This window comes from Xiphophorus couchianus, chromosome 1 (genome assembly GCF_001444195.1).
Source record: "Xiphophorus couchianus chromosome 1, X_couchianus-1.0, whole genome shotgun sequence".
In the NCBI taxonomy this organism is placed as follows: Eukaryota; Metazoa; Chordata; class Actinopteri; order Cyprinodontiformes; family Poeciliidae; genus Xiphophorus; species Xiphophorus couchianus.
In genome coordinates, this window is record NC_040228.1 from 706,130 (window position 1) to 730,052 (window position 23,923).

The window sequence follows — 23,923 nt, forward strand, 5'->3', positions numbered from 1 at the left end:
AAAGTGCTTTATAAATAAAGTTGGTATGGTATGGTATGGTACACAAAAACAGACCGGCTTTAGAAGAGTGTTTTCACAGTAAATAATTTTTTCTACCACTAGTTTCTTCATAAACTAAACATGAGTGTGACAGTATGGTGTCTGGTTTGTTTTTAACATGTTTGCCGTCATGCACAGCTGACTGACTGCCAGCATTATTAAATAACTGTAGTCAGAATTACTGCAGGGAAAAGCATCAGGATTTTAGCCAGCTGCAGTCATCGGACCCAGCTGATCACTGGCAGCAGGAGGAATATTTGAGTCTCATGTGAAACAGATCCAGTTATTTTCCCACATTAACCTTCATACATGGCTAGAAAGTCTGAGCAATTAGTTGGGAGGGGGCATCATCGCCATGTGACATGACTCACATACACTGACTTAATGTAAGGACGTTGACTGGTTCAGCCGACTGACAGTTCATTAAAGGGAAACCACTGGAGTCTGACAGAAATGATACACGTATCTGTATTAATATTTCTGTGTCTGTGCGTGTGTGTGTGCGTGTGTGTGTGTTTATAACAAAACAATAATGGCTAAACACACTCACAGTCTTAAAAATCCTACTCTGGTCCTAAAAGGGGCAGAATCATGTAAAAGTTGAGCTTTACTTGAATTTTGCTTTGATCTCCATGGTAACCATTCTGACTTTCCTGAACACTGGGTCTCATGAAGGTCCTCTTCGGACCTCCTCCTCCTACCTTGTCACTTTTTGCATTAAAGGCTGAATGGAGGAACGTTGTTGTGGCATAGGGGATAGCGCGACCCACGTTTGGAGGCCTTGAGTCCTCGACGCGGCCGTCGTGGGTTCGATTCCCAGACTCGGCGATATTTGCCGCATGTCTTCTCCCCTCTCCTTCCTCCTTTCCTGTCAGCCTACTTTCATATAAGGGACACTAGAGCCCACAAAAGACCCCCTGGAGGGGAGAAAGAAAAAAAAAGATAAATGTTGATGACTTGCTGGAGGCTTCTTAAAGAGACAGAGGCCCAATTTCAAGGCAAAGTCAAGTTTATTTTAAGTCATGTTTGATATATTCATTTTTTATATAATAAGGTGACATAGTTACTTGATTTTGCCTGGAAAATACGTAATACTGCCCCTATGATAACTGAGTGTTTTTTGTTAAATATTGTGATTCCCTTAACTATATAACTATTGCATTGCCTTTACACTGTACCTCATGTTAAAGCATAAATAAATTTTGGAAAAAAAATATTGTGATTCCCTGTTTACACCCACAGATTAAAGTTGATTTTGATTCTGAAAGTATTTTACTAATTTTGAAACTTAAACTGTGTTATTCTATAATCTTAAATTATTCTGTAGTTTTGCTTTTTTTTTTTATTATTTTTTTTTTTTACTTTTATATGAATCAAAGCCCATAAAGACCACAATGTTTTTTCTTGTGGTCTAAAACGTTTTTCTTCATAGCCCAATCAGCTTAATGTCCATGTTACATTTCAGTTTCAGTTCCTCTCCAATAAATTTTGATTTATTGTTGTGTCAATAAATTTCAATTAATTATACCAAAGAAAAAACAGAAATGACAGTATGATCAGAAATGTTGTTTTTACCATTTTGTCCATGAGAGTATCAATAAATATCAGTAAAATATGATTAAATGTAGTTACTGTGTGCAGCTGTTAAAAATGGTAATCTTTTTTCCATAGTTTGTGTTTCTGGCATCATGAATGCTGTAACATACAGTTACCTAATTAAAATGCAATTAAATAGTTTTTCTAGTCATCATTTTTATGGTTATCACAATAGCGATAAAAATGATTATAATATAATTGTAAATCCATATTTCCCAGCCCTAACCAGGCTCCCTGATTTCCATCCCTTCTCCATCAGCCAGCCTGTTGTTTTCCTCTTTATGGGAGTTTATCAGAGAGCAAAGGTTAATGTGTTTAGTCACACACAGCTGTGCAGAGCGCTGGCCTCCATGTTTGTGATTGAATGCTGCTCAGCTTGTAGGCCTGAGGAGTGGGAAGTCTGGGAATCTGCTGGACGGCACAATGAAGTCTGACTTATGATAATTGGAGTTAATACCACAGAGAGACATCTGGCCCACCTGTTAGTGCCGTGCCACCATGGCCCACTGAGTAGCAGAGCATTGGCTTCCCACCGCTTTCCTCTGTTGCATGGCTCGATGCACATGAAGAACTCAACATGGCCTTCTGATGTCCTTTAGCAGTTGGATACGCAGTTCATAAAAGAAATTAGACCAAGTGATGTTATGTTGGGCAACAGACCCATAAAAAACCCAGGAAATGGCTGTTAATGGCCTCTTCATGCTCTAGTAAATATAGTTAAACCTGTTTTGTTATGATCTATACATATTCTGTGCCATAAAGCACAAAACGACAGAACAGTTGACTGTCTTGGAAATGAGCGGATCCGAGCAGCGGAGTGGGCCAACGGACTGGCAATGACCAAATCTGTTCTAAATTTTCACGGACTCCATCCTTTTCATCAACATCATTAAAATGCTCGTTTACAATGGACAGAATAATCTCTAATGCCATTAGTGATGGCAGCAGCCTCGCTTTTGATAGCGCCCGCTTTGAAAAGTGGATGGCATCCCACTCTTATGGGTGGCGGTGCATTCACTGACAACGTCTCTTTTCTGTTTTAAACCCTCTCACACAATCCTGCTGTGGAGGATTTAACAGCAGAGCAGGATTTTTACTATACATTATTGAAAATTACAAGCTGATTCACAATAGTTAACATGTTTATTTACATCTACTCCAGGAAATTTGTCTCAGTATTTAAATTGGACAAAAAGTTATTTAAGTTTTAATTCATTAACTTTGACATTAATTGATATAACTTTCTCTATTGAAACATATAAATTTAATAGAACATAACATCAATAAAACCATCTAGTTTGCAATCTTAAGACAAAAAGCAGCAGCAATCCTCGAACCCTTTGTTGGACACCTTCAGTGAGGGATGCTTTCAGGCTGAGGAAGGATTCCTATCGGGCCTTTTTGACCTGTGGGACTCCAGAAGCAGCTGATGGGTACCGGCGGGCGAAGCGGCATGCAGATCAGGTGGTTGCTGAGGCAAAAACTCAGGCGCGGGAGGAGTTTGGAGAGACCATGGAGAAAGAGTTCCGTACGGCTTCGAGGCGATTCTGGTCCACCAGCACAGCTTCAGTCAGAAGCTTCTTTAGAAACTACTCACTGACTGCTACTCACAGTTATCATCATCTGTATTGCAACTCTGAAAAGGCTTGAGTAATAAAAGCTCCAATAGTATTTAACATCACATTGGAATTAATAAAATATAGCTTAATTGAATTGAATTAATAGTTATCATATTAGCAGACTTTTACTCCTTTTCTGCTCCTCCAGAGCACATCACACTGTCAAGATAAAAAAAAAGACATGTATAATTTTCCTTCCACTTGATATTTCTGCATTACTTTTGCCAATCTATCACATAAAGTCACAATAAACTAAAATGAATGTTCCTGTTGAAGGGCTAGCGATATGTTCAGCAGGAACTGCAGAAAAAAGTGGAACATTTTGCTCTTTCAAAATAGCTTCAGTAACGTTTTCTGTTATGAAATTTCTTCCAGACTACATAATGCTTTTTATTTGCTTTTTATTTTTTCAGACATTCATCCAGCGAGTGCGTACTCACCTTTGCAATTTTTTTGCAAGCTACTTCCTGTGAATCAGCATGGCAGCTCTGAAAGGTGCTGATGTAAATTTGCTATTCAGGCTGTTGATTGGTGCCAGCAGAAGGAGTAGCTCCGAGATTTTATGTGACCACAGCATTCAGAGAAAATGGCCTGATAAAATTCACCTGGTATAACAAAAGAGGAAGATTTGGAACATGTTTTTATTTTAGGGAGCGATATAGATCCTGCATTGAAAAACAAACCAAACGGCTCGTAACTCCTAACTTTCTGCGCGGAAAATGCAAAAGAAAAGTTAAATTTCCTCCCTTTTGATGCTGTGAAGTAAATCTCAGCGGAAACAGTTTCTTTTTTCATTTATCTTCAACTTATAATAATTTAGACTGTTATGGGAAAATCCCGTCATTCTGCGAGGGCAGCTACTGTTTTCTGTGAAGAATGCTGGCCAGCTTCACACACACACACAATAATCGTTGATTGAAGCATAACTGCCAATCAGTTATTGAACAGGACAAATTTCACACACACATGCGCACACACATGCCCACCCCCACCCGCGCACACACGCACACACACACACACACACACATGCTCACCCCCACGCATGTGCTCCGGCACACAGCTATCTCTCCTGCCAGACCATTAAACAAGAAAGCAGCTCCTTTGGCTCCCTTAATGGAAATTGCTATTTCAAAGCGTTCGGAGAGAGATGTTAACCTTCTGGTATACTTGTGGCATTAAAAATGGATCAAAGCAGCTGAGCTTTGATGTCAATGGAAGATTTTATTTGGGTCGTGGCAGCAGGGAGAGGCGAGTGTCTCCTCGCTGCCCTCTGCTGGGAGAAGCTGCACGTTGTTTCTAATTTAACATGATTGATGTTGCTTTTTCCTCTGCTCTGTGTTGTTATAGCTTCATGCATTTGTTGAGTATTTAAAACACAGAGAGATTAGAAAAAAGCTTCAGAAAGAGCAGATGGTTCTTTTTTGCTTCTCACTCATCAATCAGGTTGTTTTGCAACATGAGAGCTGATGACTGTCTGCTGGTATTGTGTTGGAAGAGAGCTGAGATACTCCTCTGATTGGATGGAGGGATGTTGAACTTTCGACCCCTAGGGGCAGGCTAACCCCCTGCTCCACCAAGCTCAGCTTGGGCCTGGGAACAAACTCACTGTCAAAGACATAAATGAGTGTGAAATACGACAGCCTACCTGTTACTGTGATGCCTCCATGTTAGCTGCAGGCAGACAGAGAGCCGCTGACAGTAAGAGCTGCGCATCTTCCTTGAGATGCTGATTGTGTTCAGGTTAGCGCTGCTGTATGGATGTGTGTTTAATGTGTGTGAGCCATTGGTGGGGGCAGGAGGGGGCTGAAAGGGAAAGAGTTGGAAAGAAAACACATAAATAATTGATGACTGATGCCGCCTTGCATCTGTGCTTGCTGTTGTGGAGTTTCTTTAAACTAGCGGGGTCGTGTTATGCTATGATGTAAACACAAAAATATAATGCTTCTGGAAAGTTTACATCTTCTCAAAACATATTTTCTGACTGGCAGTTCAAAAAAGTGGACAGATCTTCTTCTAAACGTTGGTCATGTCATTAAAGATGCTTTTGTTGGATAATTTTTTTGGCTTGTTTTGCCGTTCTGACCCACAAATTCAAATTATTTTTAGTCAGGGTAATAGTTTTGAATCCAACAGGAAATAAATAAAATGAGGAGGTTGTTCATTTCATGCCTCCAAATTTCACTTAGAACCTGTAAATAAACCTCTTCCTTAAGTCATATGGGACCAGTGTATGCGTTGTGTCAGCATTTTCATGAATAATCATAAAAAATATGAAATCATACATTATTTTATTAGTTTATATGCTATTAATTGAAAATGTATTATGATTTTCATTTGTTTTGGTTCTGATCAAATGACAAATTATTCCAAGTTTATTTACAGTAGACTTTGAGCAAAATGTAGAAGATAACTTTAATTTTAAAATAACTTGAACTTTTTGTTGAAAAGGTCTACAACACAGTGGCATACGAGTTGACAACGTGTTGTCAACTAGTTGACAACGTGTTGTCAACTAGTACAACACAGTTGGTATAAAATGGCCATGGGTAGACGGCACCATTTCATTTTCCAGTTTGACCAATGCTAAGTCACAGTAAAGCAGCGTTTAGTTGAACAGCAACCCGAACCGATAATTAGACAATTCTTCAATCAACTCTGATCACTGGCAGATTAATGGCTTTAAAGTTAATTTACGTGGGAAAGAAGAATCTATTCACTGAGCAAAGCCTGAAAAGACATTCCAAAGGTTAATTAGTAGAATATTGGTTTGCAAGTGTGAAAGAGATGCAGAGTTTCTCCATTTTTTGTTTGGTTTGTTTTGTCTAAGGGGGTCGCAAACAAGTGGGTTAGGATTAGGGTTAACTGGACACAGTTAACCGTAACCTGACCTGTATGGATATTTACATCAACCCCCTGTGAGGAATTATGTTTCTTTGCAGAGTTTTTGATCAAGGTAGGAGTTTAAACCCCAGCATGTTAGCTCTGGCTGTGCAGCTCTACATGAACCAGGAATAACTTGTAGTGGCGTTTTCAAAGTTGCTGAGCGAGTGGTGAGAATGATTTATATTTGTGGAGAAAGAGTTTTGTGCAGCTTTTACATCTCAACACGCTGCCTAGCGTGTGGCTCTGTCTGCGCTGATAAATTCATGTATGTGTTCCCAGTTGACCGGTGTGTTAGTGGTTAATGAACCAGCTCTGACCTCATCATGCAGGTTCAGCCCAGTGAGGAGCTTTAGCGCTCGCCTAGTAGTCGCGCATCACGTGGGTTTTATATTATTTTGTTGTTATTTTTAGTATTATTTTTCCGATTACACGAAACATCAAACCATATCAAATACTTTGTCCACTTAATCAGACAGCGTTAATGTGCACGGTTGCATGGAGATCTGAGGAACTCGTCCCTTAAACTGGACCAACCAAAATAGTTTCTGTGTCCCCTTGTTAAACAGTCAATAGACACGAAATGGAAGAGCTACTAAAGCCACATTAGCAGCATTAAATTAAATCTCCCGTTTGTTCCACATCTCTGCGCAGTGCAGAGGATTTAACTCATCAAGCAGGGCCGGTCCAAGGCTGTATGAGGCCTTGAGCAGAATTTGACTTAGGGGCCCCTCTTGCTGCTAAAACATCAGCACCTCTAACAGCTTCTGTGTTAGATTTAGTGAAATCTGGGAGATGGGGAGTAGTTTAACTGGCCAATCTAAAAAGCAATAAGTTATAATTACAGTTTACTGATTTGTATTTGTGAACAAACAGCTCAAACTCAAAGATTAAAGTCACAGCATCAGATTGTTACTATGGTAACAAAACAATTTAACTATGAATATTGCACTTTGAACTTTTGCAAAGTAAATTAGCCAGCGACTTCAAATCTTACATATAAATGTTAAACAATTTAAAATATTTTAATTTATTTGTGCTGAAACCATTAAATCAAATTTAGCAGCATTGATAATCTCAATAAACAAATGTTACATTTATGTATCTGTGGTCTATGTTAAAATATTAGCATTTATGGGCTCCTAAAGCTCTGGGGGGCCTTATGGAGCCGCTGACTTAAATTTGGATTAAACAGAAGTGCAAATAATTGATATTAATTTTAATTGCATTTTTTGATTTGTTGTTTTTAAGACTAGTTCAGAGTTGAGATAGTATTTCACTGGCGATGTCTTCCAGTAACATATAATTACACAGTAATATTTTTACATTTCCTGTTTACTGAGCATCTTTTAATACAAAAACACGGTGGACCGCTTCGGCGCCCCGACCACCAGGCTTAGCAAGTTTTCTGGGGGAAACCCTGGACTGGCTTAATGTATTTAGCCCCCTCCTCTTGGCAGATCATTTATTTTTCTCAGTTTGCTTCATTCAGGCTTTGTGGAAATTCTGCAGCTTGTGTGGATGAGGCTCTCTTCTGATGAGACTCCAAACTAACAGAATAGTTGGTTGACATCTCCCAAGTCTTTGGCCTTCTTCTGCTTTGTGGCTGCCGTGTTGCTGGTTTGCCAGACCCTCCTCTCTTTGACGAGACCCGCATATACTCCTCCCAAAATCCTTTATCCTCGCTTGTTTTTTCTTATTCCCTCACTAAAGTCCGACTCCCAACACCTCCCCTCCCTCTGCCTTTGTTAAAGACAGCCCCTCATACACTCCCCCATCCCTCTCTCCCTCTCATGTGCTATCTCTCTCGCTCTCTCGTTATGCACTCATCCATTTCGCTGGCTGGGCGCTGAGAAGCAAGCGCTCTGCTCTGGAGGCGAGTGTTTGGGAAGCCCAGCGATATGCCACTGCTGTTTTCCCCACAAAAACAGGAAGAAGAAAAAAGGTGGACCATAGTGTCGGGATCAGCTTTTCCTTCTTCCAGCACTCCTCCTTCCTTTTCGCTCACTTGCAGCCTGTCTCTTTCTGTCCGCTGACTTCTCTCATTCATTCACTCCCCGCCGCTCCTGCTGGCCGACCGAGCGTGCTGACACCGGGACCGCTACCTGCTACCTTGGGGATTTGACAGCGCTCTGGGAACCTGCTGCCTATTTTGTCATTTTTACAGCCAGTGAATAGTGGCTGCACCTCATGAATGAACTGGAGTATACAACGGACTGGATGAGGGAGTAAATGTTGGATACCTGAGGATGAGCGTTTCTTTCCTGACCTTACCAGAACAAACGGAGAATTCAGTATCTTCTTGACCAATTTTCACTCTACCAGACTCAATCTACATCAGTCACTGAGTTTCTTCAGTCTTTATTTTGTTGCACATCAGCAGCAGTGACAGCTGTGGACCGTCTGGCTGAGTGGGACTGCTCACCTGTTTAACTTTTCCCCCCTCTGTGACACTTCCTCTGAACTGCTTTTGGCCCCAGTGGGGCCAGCAGGGCTGCAGGGGAAGGGGGCAGCGGCTTACCCCCTCCGTAACGAACCATGGAGCAGTGACCGACAGGTTGGAAAAACAAGTCTTCTCCTTGCTCCAGGGAGCATAGTGTTCCTAGTAAAACATTCAGACGCTTCCCAGCCAACCACCTCAGCAGATATAAACTTGTTCCAGTTAGGATGTCAGCATTGGAGGGATTTTTGTGCTTGACCATCAACCAAAGAAGCCAGTCCGTCGGACGCAAAGAGTTGATTGCTAAGAAGAGCTAAAAAAGGAGCATTGAACCACATCCACAGGGAACTTGAAAAGCCACCCCCGCTTTGAGAAATACCTTTTGACCCATTCGAAGGATCTTGTTTTGGTCTGGAAGTCTTTTGAAGAGAGGGATGTTGGAGGAGCCCCTGACCTCTTTCACAATCAACTAATTACGAGTCAGGGTCACAGAGAGGAAAGGACCGGATTCTTTTTGTGGATTTACCATTGACCTACCGTGGAAAGTTTCCATGTGGATATCTGACAATCCCAAACACCCACATACCTAACACATACACATTTCTAGCTTATAGATCCATGCCAACAGCTCTGTAACACAAATTGCAAAGCACATTATGACCACCTACTTAAATCTACACACGTCTGTGCTGTAAGTTTATATGGATAGTTGCACATTAAATTCCCATTAGTTTGGGTGTTTGCCATCGGGTATAGAGGGAATGGAGGTCATTCGGACAGGTGGGGTGCTGTACGAGTCCCTGCTCACACTGTCTGTCCTTTAGCCTCAAATGGATGTTATTATCTGTGAAAAATGTGCCGCCCGCAAACCGCTGAAAGCTTTCCGCTGCGATTCTCCGACAGAAACAGTCACCGGGTCCCTGTGACAGTGCACGGTTGGAACCGCAGCTGAGACTGCATCCATTATTCATCTTTTTTTTCTTTTTTTTTTTGAGTTTTGTTTTCATTATCTTCCACCCTCACCCCACCGCCATCATTTTTTCCAACGGGTCCCTGGGCGCCCCCCGGCGCTCTCCTCGGCCTGTTGTCTCCCCCGTCCTGGAGGGGAGGGGGTCGTTGGAGTGGAGCATGAGCGGCTGCCACTATCCTTCGCCGGCGCCGGAGCAGGAGCGCAGGTACCAGCACAAAGTGTCGCTAGTCGTGCGGTACTTCATGATCCCCTGCAACATCTGCCTAATCCTGCTGGCCACATCCACGCTGGGCTTCGCCGTTCTGCTGTTCCTCAATAACTGTACGTTTGCTCACCCCAAGCATCTTTTTGACTCTGTTTTTGTGTTGTTTTCCTCTGAGTTTTAAGCCACTACAATGGTTTCTCTATCTGGAACATAATGCATAACAATCAGAATTGTTGTGTTTTCTCTTGGTTTATGTGACATCGTTCTTACATTGAATGTCCTTGTTGAGGCAAGTCCCCGAACAAAACCTTGCATACCAAACATCTGCCCTTATCTGCCCTTGAAATAGGGACATCAGATCACTAAAAGTCAAAGCTCCCCTTTCCTTGACTCTGGCTTCACAGACTGCTCTGTATCTCTGCTCTAAAGCCCTGGCATTTACTTTGAACTGTGAAGTATTTCATGCAGATTAAAAGCCTTTGGTGGCTCAGTAAAAGTTATTTTTTTGGTTAGGAAAAACCCAATCTTTTCTTTCATCCTCTCACTACAAACAAACCTTTCTGATGTATAATAAGAAAGCAGTAGCTCATTAACTGCCAGTGAAAGTCTTTTTGGAGAGTATTCTGTCAAATGGTTCTGAATGTGAAGATAATTTATTTCATTTATATCTTTCATTTATGGTTACAGCCTGAATACTGGAATCACATATTCACAGTCACAGGTCCTGTATACAAGTCATTTCTGACAGCTTTTTACTGAGCGATAAGTATTGATTTATACTTAGGTCAAGTACAAATCAGCAGTTTGTACTCGACTTGATTTTAACAAACAGGTTAAGCAGTTTGTTAAAATACAATAAATGCAAAAGCTACCTTTTTGGTGGAATAATCCAATCCACTTCTCTTTTACACACTCTGTTTCAGTACGGCAAGTTCAAACTGTGCAAAAGGTGAAATCTCCTTAACTCTCCAAAGTGGGGCTATTACTTATGCAAGACTTGCACCTCCTAATCACCAGCAGATTACATTAGGTAACTAAATTTGATCACTAAGTACCACTGTGATAATGTTAGAAATGGTGCTTAATGTGGGCTGAAATGCTGTTTGAGTTACATCTCTTTAGTGATATGGCGCTGTGTTTTTTGTTTCTATTCTCTTTCAGTTGGCATGAGAGGTTTGGGTTCTCACAAGATAATATGCTTGAATGAGAATGTTGTGATGCTCTTTACACAGATATAAGGAAAACTTCCTAAAGAAATGTGAATTCTTTACTTGAAACAGAAAAGGAACAAACACTTATACTGTATAATATAGATTAATGAAGCAACATGGATCAGAAGATTTGAGTCTAATAACCCAGTTTTGACCTGTTGATACAGAGTTTAGGCCATTTGGAATAAACTTTATTTTATAGTGTTTCTTTAATACGTTCTTGTCATTAGTCCTTAATTATTTGTCAGGAGAGGCAATATCACACTATGTGTAAGAGAAGTCTCAGTGTAAACCAGTTGTTTTTTTAAATGTTATAAATCAAAGACAAAACTGTAAAAAAGTTGTTGATTTAAACAGTATTTAGCTTCTGACATTAGCTTGATAATCCATAAAAGACAGTGAGGCAGCGATGAATTGACGTCATACCAGAGACAGATCCTTTATGTTCAAATAATCCAAATATCAAACATATGAAACGATGACGGAGCAAAATGATCAGCATGACGTCTGTCTGTCATAACATCTTTAATGTCTCCATACAGCAAACAGGATGTCTGTAAATGGCTTCTTACACTTCTGTACTTTAAATTAGGGCTGTTTTAAATAGTTCTTTTAGGAATTCAGTTATTAATCTGACTTTCTCTGACGCCTTATTAAAATATTCTGACACAGAAAGGATGCAATAGAAATATATATATATATATATATATATATATATATATATATATATATATATATATATATATATATACAGTACAGACCAAAAGTTTGGACACACCTTTTAATTCAATGAGTTTCCTTTATTTTCATGACTATTGACATTGTAGATTCACACTGAAGGCATCAAAACTATGAATAACACATGTGGAAATATGCACTAAACAAAAAAGTGTAAAACAACTGAAAATAGCCCTTATATTCTAGTTTCTTCAAAGTAGCAACCTTTTGCTGTGATTACTGCTTTGCACACACTCTGCATTTTCTTGATGAACTTCAAGAGGTCGTCACTTGAAATGGTTTTCACTTCATAGGTCAACCTGCCCTGTCAGGTTAATAAGTGGGATTTATTGCCTTATAAATAGTCATGAAAATAAAGAAAACCCATTTTAATTAGAAGGTGTGTCCAAACTTTTTGTATGTACTGCATATATATAAAATTCCCTTCTCACCCACCGCGGGTGGTTCTTATCCTCTGAGCTCGGGTCCTCTACCAGAGGCCTGGGAGCTTAAGGGTTCTGCGCAGTATCTTGGCTGTGCCAAGGATTGCACATTTTTGGACTGAGATGTCTGATGTTGTTCCTGGGATCTGTTGTAGCCATTGGTCCAGTTTGGGGGTGACTGCCCCGAGGGCCCCGATGACCACAGGCACCACTGTGGTCTTCACCTTCCAGGCCCTCTCCAGTTCCTCCCTGAGGCCCTGGTATTTCTCTAGTTTCTCGTGCTCCTTTTTCCTGATGTTGCAGTCGCTTGGTATTGCTACATCTACCACAACGGCTTTCCTCTGTTGTTTATCCACTACGACAATGTCTGGTTGGTTCGCCATTACCATTTTGTCTGTCTGGATCTGGAAGTCCCACAGGATCTTAGCTCTGGCGTTCTCCGCCACCTTTGGGGGTGTTTCCCACTTTGATCTCGGGGTTTCCAGTCCATATTCTGCACTGTATATATATATATATATATATATATATATATATATATGTGTTCTTCAAATCTTTACTGCCCTCTGCATCAGTAAGCAGCCTGTAGCTCAATATGAACAACTCCTTAAAGATTTGTCCCGTTTATTTGAAATATCGGGCAATATGTCGGTGAATCCATAGTTCTGACTTTTTGCATGTACCTTGAGTGAGGGTGAGTCCTTTATAAGTTCCCTGTTTCTTTATCAATCCAAGCCAAACAGACATAATTAGATTTAATACACTCAGTTAGAGGAAGCACATCTTCACCTCTAATATGTTAGTGAGCTGAAAAACTGGACAAACTGATGAGCCCGAAAGAGCTCTATTATGCTGCCAAGAGCCCGTTCTATGTATGATAGAGATGTGTGTGTGTGTGTGTGTGTGTGTGCGTGGGTGTGGGCGTGTCTGTTTAGTAGGACAGGTGCTGTCCTCAGATTTACAAATTTTGTTGTCACCATATGGGATAAGGCATGTTCATGCATACATAGACAGTTTGTTTGTTTCCCCCTCTTAAATTTCTCCTGCCCGCTCAGAAACACACTCACTTCATCATTCTGCCCAACCATTCATCAGCTGAAGCAAAACGAAGGTGGTACACATGCAAAAAAGATAAATGCGCACACACAACTCTTCTTGCACATGGGTAAATGTCACGGCCAGACACTTATTGATTCGCTGGAGATATCGGGTGAATGATGGCAGTGTTGTGACATTCACATAGGCCCGGGAACTTACGCAGGCCTGCCAGGTGTAAAGGAAGATGGAAGTGGCTGATATGTTTATGGAAAGACCTTATCTTGTCCTTTCGTTATGGTAATGTGAAGAAATCGTTTAGCTTCGCCCGGCATCTCAGCTCACTTTGTACTAAAGCTTCTCCTTTCAGATTTGCCTCACATGATGAGTGGGCTCTGTCTGTCTCTTCTTTTTTTGTGCATATTTAGACATGCTTTGAAAGAGCCAGAGGAAAGTGCAGCTCCTCATCCTTCCTCTTGTACGTCCATTCATGCTGGTTTTCTTCTTCCCAACGTTTTTGATCAGTTCCTGAATCTCCCCCCACTAGATGGAAATCAGTTACCGTCATGATTGACTGCAAAACAGCTTCAGCAGACAATTCATTTTTCACCTCTAGCACCAACCTTGCCTCTCTCCTCCCCAATCTTCATTTTCTTTTCTTTTCTCGCCCCCTTTTTCTCTCACACACAAACACACTTCCATCCTGAAGCCCCGACTGTTGACAAGCAATTTTAAGCAAACCCAAATTTAAAACTGGGCTGTGTCTCGCCCTGGGGAAGGGGAGCACAGAAGTCCTAGGAAGGTTTCAGCTCTGAGTGTGAAGGAGGTTGGTGTGTGTGCGGTGGACCACTCCTCCACCCTCTCTAGAAAATAAAATAAAAATAAAGAATGCCACAGCAAGGTAATTGAAGTGATGTGTTGCATCTTCCTCATTATCCCTCACACAGTTTGCAGAACATGAAAGAGACGTTTGGGTGGTTGCTCAACCTTTGTTGCACATGTGTGTTGGTGTGTTTGTTTGGCTGACTGGGGCTTTGCTCAGTGACTCACACAGCTGGATGGACTGCCAGGGTGCAGATGGCGGTTCAGGTGGGTCGAGCTTGGCGCTACAGTTTCCTGATACGCTTTAAACTTTTGGGCTGCATCGTGACACTTTCTGCAGGAATCTCCATGGAAGTGCATGGAGATTCCTGCAGAAATCTCCATTTCTGGAGATTGGGGAAATGGAGAAATGGAGAAATCTCCATTTCTGGAGATTTCTCCAGAATGTCAATGCCAGACATTTTCAAGTAAGCAGGATATCTATCCTGCTTTTAGTAAGCAGGATAGATATATTTTTGTACATCAATTCAAGAGGCCACAAGATATCATGATATAAAAACTCCACAATATTTATTCAGCAACCCGAAGTTGGTCCTGTACAGAGCAACTGGATTGCAGTCAGCATGTGACTTTATTCAGAGAACTAAATTCCTCTCCATGTCCATACTGATTTTGGCTGTTTATCCACTTTACTTTACTATGAGATGCAGTTTTCACTACAGACTAAGGGAGGAACAACAGGGTGGTACACCGGCTACTCAAAGAGAGAAGAAAAGGACTGAAAAGAAATGCTAACGTGATTTTCCTACCTCTTTATTAATGTCATCTCTTTTCGTCCCTGAGGGATAAATAATCCAAATGAGGTGAACAGCAGATCTGCCTTTATGTGCTCCCTTGTTTATCTGCTGTGTCTTCAGCGCAATGTCATTGTCATTGTAATGTCAAAGAAGATTCTGGAGGACCTTAATGGAAGAACACAGATGAAAAATGTACTTGACAATGGCTTTGCAGTTGAGGGTACAGTGAGCAGACTAGGACTTATATATCATGGCTAATTGTAAGCTATTATTATAATCCCTGTGTGCTTTAAGCCTGACAATCTTATTTACGTTTGAAGCTCTTATTTTAAAGAAAGAAAAGAAGCAGTTTTTCAGTTTTTGTCCAATTGTTATGAGAAAGTTAGCTAGTAAAGGCTGTACCTTGGACTGCCCAATTACTTCCTGAAGGCGTGGCAGTTTTTATTTTTACCCAATCACTAACATTTGTCCGTGACGTATGTAGTGAGGCACTTGAATGCTATGAAGCTTACCAGAAATTGTTTGCACTGTAAACAACCATCCTCCACAGTGAAGAGAGACACAAGAGCTGATCTGGTTATGTTAAATATTTGGAGGTTTATCACTGACTGAACGGCTTCCCTCACTTCCTCTGCTGCCCTTGCTAAAACTACAGGCAAAGTACAATCTAAAACTGAGCAGAAGATCAACGGCATCCTTCACCACTCCTCCTGTTCACTGATTGGCTCAGTCATAAATGGACTGGAGACAATCCAAATCAATGGGAAAAAGCTCAGACTGAGAATGGAATGGCCAGGCTAGAGTAAATGGGTAACGTTTGGGGAAAAAAAAAAAACTTAAATGTTCAAACTAATCAAAAATGAAATACGATATTCTATTCTGAACATATTCTAGTATTAGAGGCTCCTTAGATTCAGATAAAAATAGCAAAAAGAGACTGCTGGAGTGATTACAGAAGCGTAGACTTAGGGCTGCTACAAGCGGTCCAGGTTTGACTCTGAGCCCAATTAGTGTATCTTCCCTTTCTCTTGGTTTGTGTAGAGATCTGTCAAATAAAAGCCACAAAAATAAAGCATGACTCAGTTTGTCCAAAAAAACTTTGGGTGAATTCAGTATTATGTGTTGACTCATGAGCTGAATGTGTTTACATCCTCACATCAATTCATTCCTGGAGCAAAATAACTTCTCACAGTTCTCTCTGATAATGTTTCTGTCATATTTTATAGCTATACAACATTATCACACTTGATGATTCCTATTTGCTGCTAAAATGATGAGTTTTTAATCAGTTATTCTATTCACAGTGTTTAATCTGCTGTAATTTGAATATACCATTAACTAGCGAACAAACCGTTCCTCTTTACTGCCTCTCAAATGAGAACATCGGTTGCCTAATATCAGAAATTACACACTTTACTTATTTTTATTGTATATAACATTTCCTTGGGGTTGGAAAATAGCTTATTCCCATACTTTGTACCCTATAATTAAAAAAATAATCATTTAGTGTAGCAGCAATAAAAAAGTTGATGTTTTCTGATTTATTCGCACACCCTGCCGTGTAAAATAATAAGAGGCCGCCTCACATTAAGCGGCCGAGGTGTGGAACCTGTGAAGGTCTTGGGTTACAGCAGGCCGTCCAGCTGAGGCTTTCCCAGCCATTTGACACTCCAGCTCTGATGTTCTGACTCCCACACACCGGGCCGCCATATGTCATTGTCTTGGCGGAGCAGCATGATGTCATGTGATGTATTACTGGGGGAAAGTTTCAGATTTACTCCTCGTGTCTGTTCCCTGCTCCTTCATTGTTGTGAACATTTACTGTCTTATCTTGAACTTTTCAACCAGACAAGAACATCAAAAATAAATCCCTCTGTTCTCAAATACTTGTTGTACTCTTGCACTATGCGGAGTCATGACGTATGTTTGGGGATGATTAGGAGAAGCGACTGTCACGACACGGTGATGATGCTGATATCGCTGAAACTCACTCCTGTCCGATTAGCTCAGCCTGATCCCTGCAGGGCCTAGCCACACTGTTCCAGCGGGTTTAGATAGAAAAGCACACAGAGAGAATCTGTTTGCTTTCTTTCTTTTTTTAATCTTTATTTTTACTTTTGAAGCAACTCAGTTACTTGGCTTTAATCCAGAGGAATCTCCAAATTTCCCCAAACTAAACTGTTTCTGTCTGTTTGTGTCTCTTTCAGACAAACCGTCTCACTTCACTCCGGCCCAGCCTCCTGATGGTAAGTCCTCTGTTCTGTCTTTATTGGGTTTCTGCAGAGCGACACCTCAGACAGCAGACCTCTGAAGGGGGCAGCCATCTCCCTACCAGATTTAGCCGCACTGCATTTTGTTTCTGTGCCGTTGGTACGGCAGGCACTGGATCATTTCTGCTCTGGCCCCTTTGATGACTTGATTTGATCTCCTCTCTTCATCTAGTTGGGATGAAGCTCCATGTCTATAGTCAGATAATGCATCTTCCTGTCTGTGTGAACATCCCAACCTGGAACTGCACCTGGAGAAAACACAGCCAGGCAGCGTCACTTTCATCTCAGCTTGTTATCCATGTGTTCTCTTCCCAGGCGACCGATATAAATCTCGCACTATGTTTCTTTATTGTTTCAGTTTTGTTCTTGGCCAGAAACACGAACTGCTAATTTAACAAAAAGCAACAGCCTATTTCTAAAAAACTGTAAGTCTGAGAGCTTTAATTGGAGGAAAACAGCTGGTTTTCAAGCTGCTATCATGAATATTTATCAGCAGTAACACAGTGAGACAGTGTTTTATAGTTGGGCTGGTTTTTTCTTTTGTAGATGGACTCAGTTGCCAGGGATGGCCTCCTGATTTAAGGTGTGGCATCATTTTGAGTTGCTCAGTGCAGAGAAAAGTCTTCTGATGGTCCCAAAACCTCTGATGGACAAAGAATTGCAGAGTGAACTCTCTGAATTTGTTTCTAATAATTACACAGTCGGCCAGAGGAGAAACCAAAACTAAGAGCAACTGGTGAAACATGTCACTTAAACTAATCAGATTAGAAATTGTTGGGAGATAATTATCTGTTAACTGTAGAAGTGAAATGATTGCGAGTTTTTATGAGCATGTTGGATCCTTCTCACATTGCTCCCCATCCCAAAGCGCCGGGGTTCAACTCCAGCTCTGTCTGAAGCCTCCATTTGTTTTGTGGTTTTTAAGACTGATGCAGTTGTCCTGATGAATGATTGGATCTGGCAGAGAGGTCTCTGTTGGTCTGTTTCTGACTATCCTGCTGAAAGCTGGCACTCAGCACAATGGAGCATCCCGCTCCCGCCTTGCATTGAATTTTCCTCTACAAAAGAAATTGGGTCCTGTCTATTGATTGAGCCACTCATTTCCCATGTATTAAAGTTTTTGCTGCCTGAAGGGCACAGTTTGTTTCTGCACTAGTCAACCGTTTAAAAGCCGCTCCTGGCACTTAATTACATTTCCAATAGTTCTGTAGGCTTTGCACCAGCAGCCTACGTTGGTTTAATATGCCAAGGAAAACAAAAAGCAAAGTCTCCAATCAGCGGGGTAAGCCTGCCCTCTGGGACCCGGTTTCTCTGGGTCATTTAACTTTGAGGAGATTAGTTAGACAATTAGAGTTGGCCCAAATATGGCAGCGGGCCACATTGCCTCTTTTTTTAATGTATAGTTTCTGAAGGAGTCAAGGGGTATTGGGAGAGATGCTTGAGACAAGCAGAGTGCTAATGCAGCTGAGCCATTATTCAAATTGGCTTCAAAGAGCACAGAGCTCATTCCACTGAACTTGTCCTTAGAGCCAAGGACGCTCCACTCCACAGTACTTAATTACAGGAAATCACAGACAAAATACCAAGGAGCAGGCATTTTTAAACAGCCTAGTTTGTCTCTGAAATGCCGTTGATAAGATGTCCTTATTAGCACAAGGAGAGAGTGCAGAAAGTCGAAGAATTTCCTTCTGCAAACACAGAGGAAGCTTCTGGAGGCTTGCTGAGGAGAAATGTGCAGGTTTGGCACAACATAAAGCAAAAAGCATTTTGATATGTATGGTGTGTGCCACACACAAATAGCTGATGAATTTTCCCCAATGAATGGCCCATAATCACCAGTCCAAAAAGTGACAAAAGTCATAAAGCAGCCTTTAATTAACTGCTTTCTTTGAAAGCTCAAAGGAGCAGTTGCTTAGCTCAGGACACAGTCATTATTGCCTGTCGTCTCCTGATAATAAGACAGTTGTTGCGTGTTTAGCCAAAGCTGGAAAGCTCATAGAATTTTCAGCTTGGGGGATTAATATTGGACTTGGGGGAATGGGGCTTGGCTGGGAAAAATGCTTGATAAATGAGGCTTTTGCCTCAAGCTGTTAAATGTCCGGATTTAGAAAAACATGGACAGTACTTTCCCCACCGGCCAAGGACAAGGAGCTGGAGTACAGCTGCGATAGCCATCTATTATAGGTTAATGTCAAGCTTGAGACGGGTTGTTGATTGTGGCCAAAAATAGTTGTAATTGAACAGAAATAGATTTACTTTTCTGTCTCAGTCTTCAGTGGGACAGGAAAGTCACTGAAGATGGCTCCCAGGAGGAAGGCCTTTCATTTCATCCAATTTCAGCTGGAGGTGAGTGACTAAACAAAGGCCAATAAGGATTCATATAGGCCAGAGACCAGGAGGAAGGAAGGTGTAATGGAAGAGTGGAGCCTTAGATAGTTCAGAGGTCTCTAGTGACTGTCACCATCTTCAGCACCACTTGCCCAGCAAGAGCCCATTTGCAGGGAAGCTTTCAATTTCACATTTTGTCACTGACAGGTCTCTCCAGAGGACTGACAGTGAAAATAAACTCCCGGTCGGAAATGTGATTTGATCTTAGATGGTGAGACGCCTGCGAAAGAAGTGCTAGTGGGCTCACTTACTGTGGAAAAACATTACCAAGAACCAACAGAACCTCTGGGAGAAAGCGGAAACCCAGTGCATCAGTTCCATCACCTCCTTCAGATTGATTGAAGAACGGTTACAGCGTCCCTGTAATTCATTCTGCCGAAGCCCTTTCCCTCTGTTCTTGACAGTAAGCCCGACGTGCAAAGAGGCAGAATTAATTAGGACTCCTTGGCCTATCTTAATTAAATCTTTTCACATCATAGATTTCACACAACAGTACAATTATCTACCTCATCTTTCAACCGGGGCGAGGAGACTGACAGAGAACGTCTCACATCAAGATATCAAAAGTGAGGCTGAAAAGTTGCCTTAGGATTATGATTATCTGTGGCTGTGTCCGGTTCAAACAAAGAGGAGCTTGGTAGCACAGTTTTATGACAAGTGGTGATATAATTAGGTGGGCTTAACTTTATCAAGCAAATTGCACAAATCTTCCAAAAAACAGGGCTGAACTCCATATATGTATGTCTTATTGCACCTAGCATCACTACAAGGAAACAATAAGAAAAAAACTAGAAAATTCCTGAAGAAATTTAATCGGGGCCTTCCAAAGTGTGCCCATCGGTTTGGACCCATCATTCCGATGCTAAGAATTAGCATCAATGCTAAAGAAAGCTGCAATAGTATGAGGAGAATCACAAGAATGTTGACTAACATATATTTGCACCAACCTGAGAGAAAAAGATAATGCAGGCTAATATGCAGGCATATTAGCCTGCATTAACCCTAACCCTAATCCTCTCCCTATGCATTGCTATAGGCAGGCCCCAATTAGCAAATGTAATCATTTTTCTATAAGTTAGTAAATATTTCACATTTTTAGATGGACAGATTGAATGCTTGCGTCTGGGGTCTCTGCTCTGTGACTGAAACGATATGCAGCTTAATTAACTGCAGTTTATTTATCTCTCAGTCACAATTCAGGTCAATTCAGTGTTATGATTCCTGAGAATAAAAAAGTTATGATACATAGTAAATAGCTGTGGCACAATTAATACAAAACATGAAAAGCCTGAAATGCATCAGTTGTTCTGATCAGCATGTCATTAACTCCATCATAAGAAGAAAAATTCATTTCTTTTTCATTAATAAAAGAAATAACCTTTCTTTTACATGTATATGTAAAAAGAATCACTTGCTGAGGCTGTACGTGAAAATCTAATGTTACTGTTATAGGATGAGTATGATAATGCTAAAAGCATAACTAAGCTATAGTGGTAATGTTACAAAAGAGAGTATCATAATCTAAAATGTTGCAAATCAATGATAAGAAACCTTACAGCCGATGTTAGTTAGCTCAGTAGCTAGCTAGCCAGCTAAGAAACTAGCTACAAAACTAGCAACACAATGGCTAGTCACAGAAAGCAAACCCTTAAAGTCATATGTGAGTACTATCCACACTGGCTTTTCTATTCAAACCAAAAGATTAGGCCCATCCTTCAGATACAGTTTGCACGCAGGCTTGCCTCATCTCACCTGAGCTCAATCACTATTGATCTGCCGAGATAGCTTAGAATCAGCTGTCCAAAGAGGGAAAAACAGCAGCTGCCATGAGAGAGAAACCAAACTGGAAAGTGCAGCACTGTTTGCTTTTGATCCTCTTGACAGGCAGTAATTGTTTATGTAGTTAACAGTGCAGGTCTTCTTTTATATACCCTGCAGCTGTGAAATAAACCTGACTTATTGATAATGCAGGTGATTCACAAGCTGCAGAGCTGGAAGGATGGGGGGGGGGGGGGGGTGTTGATGTGGATGCTCAGTGTACTGAATCATCCGTTGTTGCTATCTGGAAGCTGTCAGGCAGAGTCTCTGCTCACCGTATCTGATTCAGTGGTGGGTCTCTGATCAGGAAATCTGCAAGTGACATGTCAGCCTTAAGTGAGACTTTTAAGTGTTGTCCTGTTGCCAGATATCTCAGCCTTGAACTAGGCTGCCACTCAGGATCACTGCTGCACAGCAACAAAGATACTCATTAATGATGTTGCTTCGAAGTTTGTAGTAAATTTGTCTCTGCTGTTAGGGATTGTTCTGACGCTTTCCTTCAGAAGAGTATTAGGACTGGGTAGCAACAGGGTAAGCAGTCTTAGAGTCTAATCACCACATGTTAAAACCATGTTTGAGTAAAACAAAACACATTCTGCTTCTGCTGTAAAAAAAATTCTCCTTTTTTTTTCTCCAAAGAGTTTTTGCGGCGCTAGTGGCTTGCATTTTTTCAACAGTAGGCAGACAGGAAGGAGGGTGAGGAGAGGGGGGAAGACATGCGGCAAAGGTCGTTGGGACCCAAACGTCCGCGTCGAGGACTAAGGCCTCCAAACGTGGGGCGTGCTAACCCCATGCGCCACCACAGCACGCCCCAAAATTCTCCTTTTTTAGAATATTTTTTTACAAGGGGAGCTGCCTCAATTACCTTAATACGTGAATATATAGCTTACATGATGATTAATCAAATTAATTGATTAATTTATACTATATTTTGGGTCTGCACATATTTTGTTAAAACAATGAGACGTTATTTTGTTTTTTTAAAATACTAAAAAAATAAAACGTTTTGATTGTGGTTACTGATCATCCAAAGACATTTATGTAAATCCTCAGGAAATAATCAACAAGAGTCTTTTAAAGGGAGAGTTTGACTATTTAAAGTTCGATTATTAAGCTTGCTTACCTCGCCGCCATGGCGATGAGTTTGAGAGACCCTTAAACCTGTTGCCATGGCGATTAGTTTGTAGATGAAAAGCACTGGAAGGCTAACCATTTTAGCTAATTTTAGAAATGCAGAATAGCTGAAAAGTTTTGGACTCTTGTCATGAAATGCTAAACTTCGCCTCGTTTGCTTAGTAACATGGATGTTGTTCATATCCATATATATATATATATATATATATATATATATATATATATATATATATATATATATATATATGGATATGAACAACATCCATGTACTGTATATATATATCCATGTACTGTATATATATATATATATATATATATACAGTACAGACCAAGAGTTTGGACACATTTTCTCATTGAATTCAATGAGAAGGTGTGTCCAAACTTTTGGTTTGGTTAGGCTAAGCTACAAACTTAGCCCAACCATAAAATTTTACGGAGACGAGGGAAGCTCCTGTCGAACTCTGTTAGTTTTGCTTTATTCTTAAGATTTGTTCACGATTTTACAAACTTACTGTGATATATTTCCTCTACAGTTACAGGAACTATAACTAACTTTACACCACCTCACTTCAAAAATACAAAACACACCCTTGTACATTATATAAGCTAAATTAATAAAACAAAGACATGAAAACAAGTTAAATGGCGTTGTAATGTCAGAGCTAAAGCTTAAGAGAGAAACCTTAGAGTTAAATCTTTGTTTTCGTAATGCAGTTGTAAATAAAAAGATTTTTTAAATCTTAGAAAATTAAGGTTTTGATCTGTGAAGAAGTCACTGAGCATGTCGGTTCAGGGAACCCTCCTCCTCTCAGCTTGTTGTCATATTTTGGAAGTAATTAGTATGTCGCTTTAAATGACCTGGCTCTGACTTTCGCATGTTGATGGACCAACTATCCCACAGCAGCCGTGAAAAGCTGCGTTTTTGATTAACACAGCAGCAAGTTGTTTTAAATCAGACATCATTCTTCTTGGAGCTGTGATGGGCAGGCAATAATTTAATAGTTGAGTGAAAATAACCAAACTAGTAGAGTGTAACCGTTGTGACGAATTTCACTGTCAGGTTGTTAATTAGGGGAAAATAAATGGCTTCCCGGGTCAACATGATTCTTAACTGTACTCTGTTGTAATATCCTGCTATTAACTCAGCCCTGCAGTCACTGTTTCCTTATTAAGAAGTGCAAGTCAAAGGATTGTTTTGCTCAACAATATCTGTGCGGTTCTGTTTTTTTTTTTTTCACAGTGGCATCTGCTGCAGTTAGAGTCATACATCTGCAGTTCACTGATCTTCTGTCAAGACTTGCACACACACACACAAGTTTCACGAGCTGAACAATTCACCCCATGCTTCTTGTTTTTCTGGGCTCAGTCAGAAACATTGTTTACTGATTGCAGGTGAATCTTAAGTTGTGCGTGTGTGTTTGTGTGCGCGTGCATGCGTGGGGGTGCATGAGCATGTGTGTTTCCACTTGTAGCACACACACCAACCCAAAGCCTGACATTGGATTATACGGTTTGTGTGAATTTTTATCTGCTGTGGGAATG

At 40.8% G+C, this 23,923-nt stretch overlaps 1 protein-coding gene across 10 annotated transcripts in view; it reads left to right on the forward strand.

Annotated features, from left to right (window-relative positions):
- agrn (agrin) overlaps positions 1–23,923 on the forward strand; it is a 440,494-nt gene that overhangs the window by 140,863 nt on the left and 275,708 nt on the right. For 8 of the 10 annotated variants that reach the window (XM_028022576.1, XM_028022603.1, XM_028022587.1 and 5 more), the window contains one exon: positions 16,979–17,017. In XM_028022576.1, coding sequence (XP_027878377.1) covers positions 16,979–17,017 — 39 coding nt within the window. Of the gene's footprint in view, positions 1–7,961; positions 9,866–16,978; positions 17,018–23,923 lie in introns of those variants that run through there. The other 2 variants (XM_028022631.1, XM_028022660.1) reach the window with 1 other exon arrangement.